The sequence below is a fragment of the Poecilia latipinna genome, unplaced genomic scaffold (genome assembly GCF_001443285.1).
Source record: "Poecilia latipinna isolate Pla-1442-1.1 unplaced genomic scaffold, P_latipinna-1.0 Scaffold2902, whole genome shotgun sequence".
NCBI classification, from domain to species: Eukaryota; Metazoa; Chordata; class Actinopteri; order Cyprinodontiformes; family Poeciliidae; genus Poecilia; species Poecilia latipinna.
The window spans coordinates 3664-15777 of record NW_015115518.1 but is presented as its reverse complement, the minus strand read 5'-3'; the positions used below and the strand labels follow the sequence as shown (position 1 = coordinate 15777).

Genomic DNA, 12114 nt, shown 5'->3' with positions numbered 1-12114 from the left:
CCAATCAGTATATTTCTACTGGGAAACATTGAACATGACCAGCAAAGCTGATAGTAAAAGTAGTCTTTAGTACTTGTGTTTAAGAAGTCATTACTATTTTGGATCGACAAAATTTCATCCATGGTGCATAACTAATGAGAGCTTCTAAACTTTTTTCCCCTACAAAAACTACACACTTGGATGTTTGGAAATGTTTCCAGCTGTGTAAATCAAAAAGCCACGCGCCACAAGTGGCATGTCTGATAAGTGACCAACTGAGCAGCATGCTCGAGTTGGTCGAGCATGCTGCTCAACCAACTCACCCGCTAATAACAAGTTAGGCTTGTGTTCCTTTAAGAATGTTAAAAAATTTATATCAGTCTCCACAAGAAGAGTGTTAATTAGAAAATTACCCCCAAAATTGAGTAGTGGTAAGAAACAAAGCAAGAAAATGAGGGTAGACACATTGAACACAGACACAAGTAAAGACTGTACACGGAAAAAAGACAGAAATCAGAAAAAAAGAAGATAAGGGAAGAGTGGAAAGTAGAAAAATACATAAGAATACAACATTTAAACAGATGGGATAAGGAATAAAGTCTGAAAATAGAAACATTGTTCATACTTTGAAAATACTGAAATTAATGTTAAATTGCTCAGCCTTTCCTCTTTCTTTCCTGAACAACTAAAGCCACGACTCAAAGAAGCTGCGAGTCAAAATGTTTTGGTGTTTTGTAACGTGAACAAATACATATTTCCAAATGTAAACTTACCCACAAAAAGATGAATTTGCAAAGAGAGAGAGAGAAAAGAAAGAAAGATTTACAGCCGACTCAATCTGATACATCTCTGGCACTGCTCCAAAGCTCTCACTGACACACACACACACACACGCGCGCACACACACACACGCGCGCACGTGCGCACACACACAGGAGACGGGAGTGGAGCAGTGCCCAGATTCCCAAACATCCCCGGCGTTATGTATAGCATTATGTAAGTTCACACAGGAACGGCTCATTTGCTCCTTATCTATACAAACTACACCCAGAGAAAAACTCCACGGTGGGGCTGGAGGGAGAACATGCAGTCTCATCTCAATTGGCAAACTTCACACAAGAACACACAGTAATGTTATAGCCAGCTTCTTGCTGTTTAACAACTTAAATCTGCTTTTTTTCCCTGCACTAGATGTAGGATGGAGGAATGTTTTCTGTGGAGACTCAATTCACTATTCACTGCGGTCTTACTGGAGCAAAGACTCCTTCCTGGAAGCTAAAGAGAACCAATCCAACTTAATGTCAGCTCAACAGGAGCTCTGCAGTCCCACGGTTTGGGCTAGCGGGAGGCTCCACGTTTGTACCTCCACCCGGAGGAACAAGGCGGCTGACGTTACGTCACCTCCTTCATCCCCCTCTGAGTCGCAGCGAGACGTCACAACGTCAATCCCAAAAGCCTGTCACAAAACAAAGTCCGCACCTTGTTAATGGTGTTTGTTTAGCAGTTCTATTTATAGAGCACACAATGCCGTTCAACCAAATTCCTTAGGTTACTGGAGAGTTGGAGAGGAGAAACCCCAAGCGGAGAAACAAAGGGCTCATTCTGCAAGGAGTTGGACACTGGAAGTGGGTCTGTTGTGTGGCAGAGACGCCATATTTCACCGAACCAGACTGAGAGACCCCAACCTTGAGGCAAGAGGCCTTGCTACTGCACACATGGAGACCCTAAGAGAGGTTGGCAGAACTCTAATCAAGAGGCTGTCCTTTTATGCAATCCATAACTTAACTGTTACGGCTCCCACATACTTTATCCGTATCCAAACAGACGATGGTAGTCGCGGGATTTTGCGCACACCTTTCCTACAATGGCACAGACCACCTAAGACACACCGCTCCCGCTTACATCAGGAAAATCACAGTCTAGACATTGCAATTTCCATCCAGGAGTTATTAACCATTTGCCAATCATAATATAACAGTAGCTACTTAGTGAAGAATCATACAAATGTACGTAATTCCTCACTGTGTCAGGTCTGCAGGAGACACAAAGTATTCGTGTCTCCTGCAGACACAAAAACCAGATAGTGGACTAAATTTTCAAGCAGACTAGTTGAAGGTAGATATCAACATTGATGTGATTGGTCAAACTCCTGACCAATCACTCAGCTCCGTTGAACAGTTCGACCTGGGTCTAGTGTCAAGTTCGCAGGCGGATATCTCTGCGAACAAAAAGACACAATTTTCTTCATTCGTCTATCTCAATAAGGGTCTATTTCTGAAGTTTGAATGCTGGGGCCTTTAAACCTATTCCAGCAGCATCTAACATGAGCAAAACTCAATGGCAGAGATGTGATAAACTCAGCTGGTCACTGGTGTCAAGGTAAATTAAGGTTTTAAAAAGTTCCTGTGGCTTACTGGCCGTTTAAGGATATGTCAGAGAAAGTGTCAGTGATCAGAGCTTTATCTGGTCGTGTGAAGTGTAAAGTAAGAGTTGCCCCTCTGCACACTGCTGTTCAGCTGGCTAAAACTGAGCTTACACCATTGCTTACAAAAGAGTCATAGTCAATAGCTTGGAAAATATTTCAGGTTGTGAAAACTGTACACAGTCATGATGTGGGAACCACAGAACATTTCTGTTGGAACAGCTGATTACTGACTCTACTTGAGCAGAGAGCCCAACTCTCACAAACAGCTGGGGGTACTGGTACACAGTAAAGAGCAGAACAACAAAAAGGTACTGTATTCTACACAACATGCACTTAAACATCCCTACTACTGTAATAAGAAATGCTACATTGCTTAAACAGCAGTAGAAATACATGTTTCTTATCTGTTCTGAATTATGCCCAACATTGTTCTTTTAATTTGTTATGGAAACGTTATTAAAGAATAAACTAGTATTTTATATTACAGAGTCTGCTACAGAGAGTCTTTGTATTTTCAAGAAATAAAAAACCTATTACTTCAAAAGACATCAGCCCATTTAGTGTCTGATATTGGTCCCAAAAACCTTTTATGGGTGTGCAGGTTGAGCCTTGTCTGCAATTGTTGAACAATTTCTCAGGATTTAAAGCTGTGCTATTAAATAATTGGGGAAACTGTAGCTCTGAAATTTAAGGCCCATTTTATAGGGAGATAAATCTAAGTCTGCCTTAAGACTCTAATTTATTTATTTTTATTCAACTCACTTCTAAAAAGGCTTTATCCAACAGACCGCTCATTAATTAATGTTAGAACAAGTTAGTAATTCTAGATCAACTTTGACAAATGTTTCATATCCAGATTAGAAGATCAGACTACATTCCTATGTTTTGTTTGTTCTTTTTTTTTAAATTCTGCTTCAAGGGCTGTTGAAGGCTAACTAAGCTCAAAAAAATAAACTTTGAAGTGAAAATTAGTGCTGCACACCCACACCTTAAAACTCTTCAGCCTGAAAACAAGTTTCTCCAAGACACAAAGAAATAAACAGCTGTTTTCTTTAAATAAAAATATTCCACATGCTAGCCAATTTGCAGACTAATAATATCACCCTGGATTAACTTGTACAATTAATTGGAAATTGATTTTTTTTGTCTACATTGTAATCAAGTATCTGGTTGATGCAAACCTCAGTTGAATTTCTGTTTCTAGTAATTTTGTCATCTTTGGTGATCATCTACAGTTAGTAGCGCAAGTTGGTACCGATTCTGCTCCAAGCTTAAGTCTGCATCCACTATATTGTACTGGACTATCCATCTGCTGGACTGTCTATCGTAATTGTAGTAAGTTGGAGCCCCTGCAATGTTAGCTTGTTCTGTCTGCCATGTTTACTCTTTCGCTCGTGCAAACGCAGGAGCTTTGCTGACTTTTTAGATTGTTCTCAAATATCAAAGTGTCAGTCTTTACGATGTTTTTACCAGAATTATTGTGCCACCACAAATAACTTCGGGGCTTATTGGCAGCCTTTGCAAAGGTGATTCTTTGAACATTGTTGTGAAGATACTTTTATAGCTTCCTAAAATATAAAAATGGGGGGGGCGGGGGGGTTAATCCCAACAGGTCATTATTTCAGATGCTAATCGGTTAAAGGACATTCATTGTTGTTTTACATCCATATGTTGTTTCTCGGTTCTGTTTTTTCCCTCTTTCTGCAGGTGTAGAAGCGGACTTCTAGGGTGTTTTCTTTTGTCCTCTTCATCTTTCTCTCTCTTCTCTATTCTTATGGCACATACGCTTATTTAGATTTTTATTGTACTTAAGTAAAAAATTGAGTTTGCAGTAGGGTAGTTCATTTAGAGACCATAAAGTTTCTAGGTCTGATAACTATAATTAATAAGAAAAGTGGCACTGGAGATCATCAATTGGTTCATGACAAAAGTTGGACAATTCTGATAATTGGTGCATCTTGGTTTTCTGAAAGTTACTCTTGTAACTAGTACATTTAACTTATAGTTAGCCATCTTCGACAGCAAAAAAAAATAGAAAAAAAAAGCACTCGACAAAGAAACAAGAAGATCTAAGACCTTGAGCATTAATGCATGATTACCCACAAAACATCAGGAAAATCAGAGCACCACAAGTAATTTGAATAAGTTTATATAAATGACGCTGTAGCCACGTCATAGAGCTTTAATCAGATAGTTCTCAATCAATCCAGGTTGGCGCTCACAGTGCTATTTGAAGGAACCTGAATTTTAGAGCCACACTACTTCAAAACATTCATTCACACTCTGTACCACTGACATGCAAACAAGCAGAAAGCTCAGAAAATATTTACCTGGTAGTTTGAGTGACGTAAAAAGTAGTCAGGGCATCCTGCTAAAGCCATGATGTTTGCCTTGTGCTCCCTCTCGCAGGGAACCCTCTGGTCTCAGCAAGCACCCTGCACATGGAGGAGGAGCACAGCGAATAAATGAGACGAACCGAGCCTAAACTGACAGGATAATGATTAGAGGGAAAAGGGGAAAAAAAAAAAAACTCCAGAAAGACAGATGTCAAAGGCCTTTCTAAAACTGCTGCCCATGCGGGTGTTGTGATAACAACTTTGTAAAACTGGTACCCAGTTTCTAAAACCCAACACTCATCTTTAACCTAAAGGAAAAAGAAGAAAAGCCTGCATTTGCGCACGGCTTGTGAATGCGTCAACATGCATATACACAGTGATTCCTGTGTAAACACAACCATTGTGTTCAACACACACACACACACATACACACCAGTCAGTCCTCAAACAAAGCCCAGGGGATTATGACTAAATAAGAAATCTTCTCCAAGTTAGCAACTCATGACCACTCACCACCTGCACCCTGTAGAGGGAGGAGTTTTTAAGAAGCCACTTGGAAAAGCAGTCAGTTAGTTTCTTATATTCTTGGAAGGGAGTTAGCCACTACAAGACGTGAACTGGTGTGTGTTTAAGTGGACTCTCGCATGGTCAGCATTAAATGTTTGTTTAACCGCTGTCATAGCTTAAAATGCTTCACTTTCAAAGCCACAAACATTTTCCGTCAAGTTGTTTTAAAGTTGATAATGAGATTCAAGAGAAAGTCCTAGAATGGGTCTGGAGTTTGTTGTAGGATTTATAGCTCCAAGTACCACAGAGATGCTCTTCCCAGGCCTTTATTAGCGGACTACAGGTCAGCTAGCTGAAAGGATACTTCTTTGTTTTTTCTATGCTTATAAGTACAAACTGCTTGCAAAAACGTTTTTCTGAGGTAACACCATTTTAAAGCTACGACTACCGACTGAAGGCCTGCTTCACCAGCTAGCAGGATTGAAACACAGGAAGTGCCGTCCCTCATTTCCTGTGAAACCTGCATGATGAAGCGACCACAGTTTGCCCTCCTCTAGCCAAGCGACAGGCATGTGGAATTTTGAGCTCCAGTTCCAAGAAAGTTGAAATATGTTCAACTTTTGTCACCGTTGCCAACACATCCTGTCAGTTGGGTTCATCCCAAGTGGCGAAAAACGTTTGCCTTTCGTCGCCCCCCATGTGTTGAGCCCATAATATGGTTGTTTTACCCATGTCAACCTGCAAAACCCAAACATTAGAAACTTATCCAGCTTGTAAAAACTGTTTCTAAATTTAGCTGGTGTATATTTTGTGGTTTTGCGTAGATCTACGAGTATTTTTTGTGTTTCTCTTTTAAATAAAAGTAATTTAATTATGGCATACATTTTTACCTAAGCATTTTTGATTAAATATAACAATCAGGATTATCACAACCTGGGAATCTCATTCCGGCCTAATGCCCACTTATTAGTTTCAGAATCCCTGCTAGAAAGCCCTAATCACCATGAAAATCCACTCAACTACCTGCAGAGAACCTCACAATCCACCTGGTCACAAGAAGCTGTGATCACATTTAGGAGCTCTTGTTGTTGTTGTTTTTGTTACTGAAACCAGAATCACATGCATACTTCAACAAAGTTCAGCAAACATAATCTACACATGCATGCTAAACTTTGCATCTCTCCAGCCAACTCTCTGGCTGATTTCCCTCTCTGTGCTCCTCTGTTGTACATGTCAGGTCATTATACAACACATATCAGATGATTCAAACAATAAGTCTTCCACCAGCAACTCCGCCTCCGCCTTCTCCTTTCACCCCACTAATTACTGTTTCCACAGGGGCTCGGCTATCTTTAGGTCGCTCTCGCTGACTGAGAATGCGTGTCCAAATGTGTGTGCACAGTTGGACACACTTCGAAAAAGACACTCTCTCTACTCCTGATAATTCTGTGCACCCCCTCCACCCCATCCTTCTTTTTTTACTTATGTCCAGTTTTGAGTCTCATAGGTTCTTCCTCTACAGGATCAGGCTGCTCACACCAATCAAACTTCTGGCCAAAAGGGCAAGCCCTGCTGATTGTATGTGCAAGCCTAATAAGCCTGAAAGCTAAGCCAAAGCTGCAAGTGCTTGACATTTAGTGACATTTGTGGCTCCTCCTGCAGAGAAAGGGAATAATTCAGCTTTACTAGCAATACAGGTACACCTAGAGATTTAATGGACTATGAAGCAACTTAATAATGCCACACTTGCTGGAGTGTTTATCCACACTCAGACTGGGGTGTATCTTTGCCAAAAATCACACCAAGAATGATGGTCCCTACATGTGGTGTTCTTTATGCACCAGCAGCATACAAAAATATTTTTACTAGGTGCTAAGAGAAATGACACAGTTAGCTAGTCCTGCATGGGAGTAGCTTCTAAACATGCTGCTGCTGCTGCTTTAGGTAAATGCCTTGCATTAGTTTGGGAAGCACCCTTATGAACGAAATAATCATTGCACCACTTACTGACACTGACAACATTGAGAGAGATTTAAAGAGAGCAAACTCCTTCCAATAATACCAAAAGTTTGTGCTCACACAGGTAACCTGTAGGACGTCTCATGGTTTTTATCATTCAAAAATACTAAATTAACAAAGCAAATATCGGACTTAAAGGACACCCCAGAAGAGTTTGTGTTTTTTAGCATGACAAAAACTATCTATAAAGTAATTGTTGACACTACAAGCCGTCAGTAAGCTCGTCTATAGCTCCACTGCACGTTCCTACATGACCGAGAAGAATGGTTGCCTCTGGCTTTAAGCATATGCGCTCCTAAATTAGTTCCTAAACAAATACACAAAGTGCTTACGGTTATGAAAGGACAGCACACAGTACAAGCTCGTGTCCAGGACGCACGACGTATCAGCGACCGGTGAAACGCTTCAACTTTCCTCGTCTGAATCTCGGCACAAACTGTTTCCGACCCCCCACCCCCACCCCAAAAAAAACCTCTGTCCGCCGCCGTGTTCACCTTGTCCGCCGAAGCGCTGTCCTTGCGCACGTACAAACCGCACATACACACGCTCACGCTTTCTCTTGCTCACACACGCGCACGCGCACGCCAACATACACACGTCCAGCCCACTCCACGCTCCCTCCCAGAGCTTCGACCAGCTGACTCTCCATGGTCTCGCCCCTACCACGCACGCGCACGTGCACGTCGGGGTGAAACCTCTCTCTCTCTCTCTCTCTCTCTCTCTCTCTCTCTCTCTCTCTCAGCTCCGCCTCCTTTACTGCACTGCAAAATCTAACTTATCTCACACGCTGCTGGTCAGTGGGTTATGTTCCGACGTCACTCGTCTACGTAGCGCCGCTTTTGACACACCCCCTCTGAGTGGCAAAACATTCAACATGGCTACCCCATGGTAATAGTAGGTATTGGTACTGAGAGTATAACTATTGTGATTTTTATTTTTTATTTATTTTTTTATAATGACTTCATTTTGAAATGAGAACATTTCATTTAAAGAAGTATGTAAGATGATTTATTTTTGCATTTCAATTAATGTGGTTACATACCAGATCAGTTATTTTCTAAAGTTGAGCTGTTTCCTTCTTCTGTGTTTTTCTTTATGAGGGCCTGAGGCTGGCTCTGTTCTGTTGAATGAAGGTTGAATAAAACTCTGGACCGCCACGCTATTCCCTCCCAGTGTTCTGCTCTTTCTCCACCCTCCACCTCCTGTTTTGTGGGAGCACGTATTTACCCCACATCATCATGTTGCACCATGAACAAGCCGTTACGTTACAGTCCACCATTGACCAGAACTAGCTGTGAGTTCAGTTCACATTAGCTAAGATTTGCTAGTTTCAGTTTTTGGCTAAGCCATTCAGATCCACATACAGCTGACATTGTTAAGAGTTTCTGCACTTTTTTTGTACCCCAAAAATGAGTCCATTGTAAATCAAACATTTTTATATTTTAAATATTTTTATCTTGCACAATTTAATGAAAAAAAAACTAAATCTGTTAGAGGAGAAATGAAAAATAGAAAGCTGAAATTATCTGGTGTATAATGTGTATAAACTAAGTACCTTATTGGAGCGCCACATTCAATTTCAGCATCCAGTTTTCTTTAGTAAATACTGTTCTGTCTTAATCCTGCTTTTGTTACAGAATACTGTGATTGACTGTATTACATGCAAGACTGACAACTAACAACTAAAATCCAAACACAAGTCAGTCAATCATCTAAAGCCATAATGAGAGAATCATTAATGACTTTCACCAGTGCTGTGTCACTTTTTTGATGAACCATTGTCGATGGTTAACCTGGATGCTAGGAAAAAAATAAATATTAATAACCAAGTAAAGGGATTGTGCTTATTTTCTGTTTGGTTTACATTCATTTAAAAATCCTGCTCATGTATGGGCTGCTCGCAGCCTCATCTATTTTCTTTTCTACCCTTCCCATGAATGCTCAAGTCAATTAGCAAAGCCACAGATGATGGTGGATAAACGCTAAGTTATTTCTCCACCATTAGTATTATATGAAAATGTTTGTATCATTTCAGTTTCCTTTGGGTTTTCCCCATTAAGAAGACTAAACAACTGACTCAGTGCATCGCCACTTGTAACCGATGTTACAGATGGTGGCATTCAATTAACCTCCTGAAGAAGCCTTTTACAAATAAAAAAAAACTTGATAATTTGCTTTTTACTGGTCCCCTTTTTCTAAAGGGAGGATCAGTAAGCTGCTGGTTCATGGTCTAGCAGCTATCTAAAAACACTGGATTTATCAACTTACATATTAGCTAAACCCATAATTATTTCTCATCTCTAGACGTTTATGGACATGTAATGACACCTCTCTCAGCACACGGCCAACAGAGTGACAGCAACAAAGTAGTTTCGTCTTCCACCAAAGCAGACAATACACTTCTGCAAGGAAAGGAAGCTTGCCAAAACTCAGACATGCATATAACCCAAAGACACTCTGTAAATAGGTCAAAGTCACAGGCTGTTTTAATACGGAATCAGGCCTCCATGTGGGCCTTTGTTTACAAAACCAACATATGGACCTACACGACTTGGCAGAATATCTCTGACATCTGTAGCGATTCCTTCACAGTTTTAGGCATTGAAGTAAAGATTGCAATTCCTTATCTGACTGAGCCTTTCAAGTCAAGTGTTGTGGTCTTTTTTTTTCTTTTTTTTTTTAGGTTCAATTGGACTCGCTTTAGCTCTGTGGAGAGTATCTTCCCTCACAGAAGGTAGTGTTTGGCAGTGCAATCAGCAAACTCAACCCAATCCAGAGTTTACGCTGAAAGAGTTTAAGATAAGAAGGTCTATATGGTAAAGAAAATGAGCTCACAGGTGATTAGAGGCTGCACATTTAAGCACATGTAGTTAGGGGTCGACATGCAGATTAAGAGCGTGATATTACAGAAAACGTATTACATTAAATTTACTTTTGGGTCTGTGATGAAAGTATATTGAAAAGATTTATTATTGTGAATCATATTCCGTTCAGTATCTGTCATATACAGACAAGTGACTTCAAATAAGGAACAGTCCAGTACTAGCTTTCTCTATACAGAACTTTATACTGTAGCACACATTACTTGGTTTCCAGCTAAAATAGGATACCGGAGTTTGTTTTTATGCTAAAACAATTCAGTGGAATGAGAATCAGAAGTCAAAGATGCCATTTCACCATTTCCTCTGCCAAAAGAAAGTACTTATATTCTCAAATTTTGTAGCAACAGTCTAGCATTTCTCTCCTTGATCTCATGCTATGCTATGCAAACTCTCTCTCTGCACTGATGAAGAGTCACTCACCTCAGCTTCCTAACGCTTGGAGTGCCAATTATTTCCGGAGTAATTTAGCTAGTAATTATGTGACCATTTGGAAGCACAGATGGACATTTTATAAAGCATCAAACTTTTATGGTGTGAACATTGCTAGAAAAAGAAAAACATTAAGGCTGAACGCAGCTTAGCCCTAACCCTATGCATACACTGTAGCATATTGTAAATTTACTCAGGTGATGTATGGGATGGTGGCAAACATTAAATAATGCACATCGACCATATCTGTGCGAGGATATTTCACAAATTGACTTAATTTTTTGACATTGAACCCACATGTAGAAGCAATTTTAGATAAGCCAACATACATGTCTAAGGATAAACAAGTGTGACAGTAGTAGCTTTAGCGTCAGGCGTTTCTTATATCTGTTGTCACTATGATACTTTCAACAAGAACTGCTTGGGCCACAGTCAGGACTCACTCTGGCGGTTCAGTATCAGGGACACGAGCTACATAAACGTGTAACATTCTCCTTTATGCTACTATTTCTAAAAGTTCCCTTACAACAATGACACATTCCTGAATAAAGATAAATTCATGAAAACTCAACTAAGTTTTCTTACGAGGGCTCAGCGATTGTTGGCAATAATCCTGCACCTGTTCTGCACCTCTAATCAGTAACGTAGAACTGCTGACCGCATGCCTGCATACACACGTATCCACACATGTTGCGACATGTTTGGAGGAGGTGAAGGCAGTCAACTGGATAACTCAAGCTAAAACCTCGGCGGGTTGTCTCAAGGAGATTTACTCTCTACTCCAGCTTGACGAGCCTTAATTGTTTTCCACTTTTACTGCCCTGACAAAGTTCATAAGAAGGTTTGTGTCTTAAATAGATGCATTATAAACGGTCTAAGCCAGATATTTACACAGTGCATACAAAGATGCAGATTTAATATTGTTGCCAGTATTAAACCAGGCTAAACCTTTCCTGTGCTACGTCATGTAGGATTACCATAATTATTCCTCAGAATCACGAGAAGGAGAAATTCTAAATTTAAATTCAAATTCAAATTCATAAGTTTACATACCAACTCTCTAAATTTCATTAGGTCTCTTTCCACCATCTTCTTACAACAGTTTGCTGTAAATCTGGCCCATTTCTTCTGATACAACCAGTCAGACACGCCTCTTCAGTTCGGCCCACAAGTTTTTTTTTCTCGTTTTTTTGAGGTCAGGTCTTTGTGATGGTCAGTCCAATGTATTAATTTGTTGTCGCTAATTTGGGAGTATGCCGACAGTCGCTGTCCATTTGGAAGACCCAATTGTGCACAAACTTTGATTTCCTGGATTCAGTTTTTCCACGTAATTTTTGGGTGTTCCTGATTTTACAAGCACCCTTCTTCTTCCTTTAGTTGTAAAAAAAAAATTAAAACTGGGCAATATTTTCAAACTTTTCAATTATATTATATACATTTTTTGTCCCCCCAGGAAATTTAACTGACTGTCAATCCCATAGTGTTTATACTCTAAATATATTTGATTAAAGGCATATCTCTGTATATGTACATTTAA

General features: G+C 40.1%; 1 protein-coding gene across 4 annotated transcripts in view; it reads right to left on the bottom strand.

The window, feature by feature from the left end:
* LOC106939538 (growth factor receptor-bound protein 10-like) overlaps positions 1-7754 on the bottom strand; it is a 56068-nt gene extending 48314 nt beyond the window's left edge. For 2 of the 4 annotated variants that reach the window (XM_015021957.1, XM_015021959.1), the window contains exons 1-2: positions 7599-7753; positions 4735-4839 (exon numbers count right to left, since the gene is read on the bottom strand). In XM_015021957.1, the coding sequence (XP_014877443.1) occupies positions 4735-4785 (51 nt within the window). In that variant the 5' untranslated portion in view covers positions 4786-4839; positions 7599-7753. Of the gene's footprint in view, positions 1-4734; positions 4840-7598 lie in introns of those variants that run through there. The other 2 variants (XM_015021956.1, XM_015021958.1) reach the window with 2 other exon arrangements.
* Positions 7755-12114: the final 4360 nt, after the last annotated feature.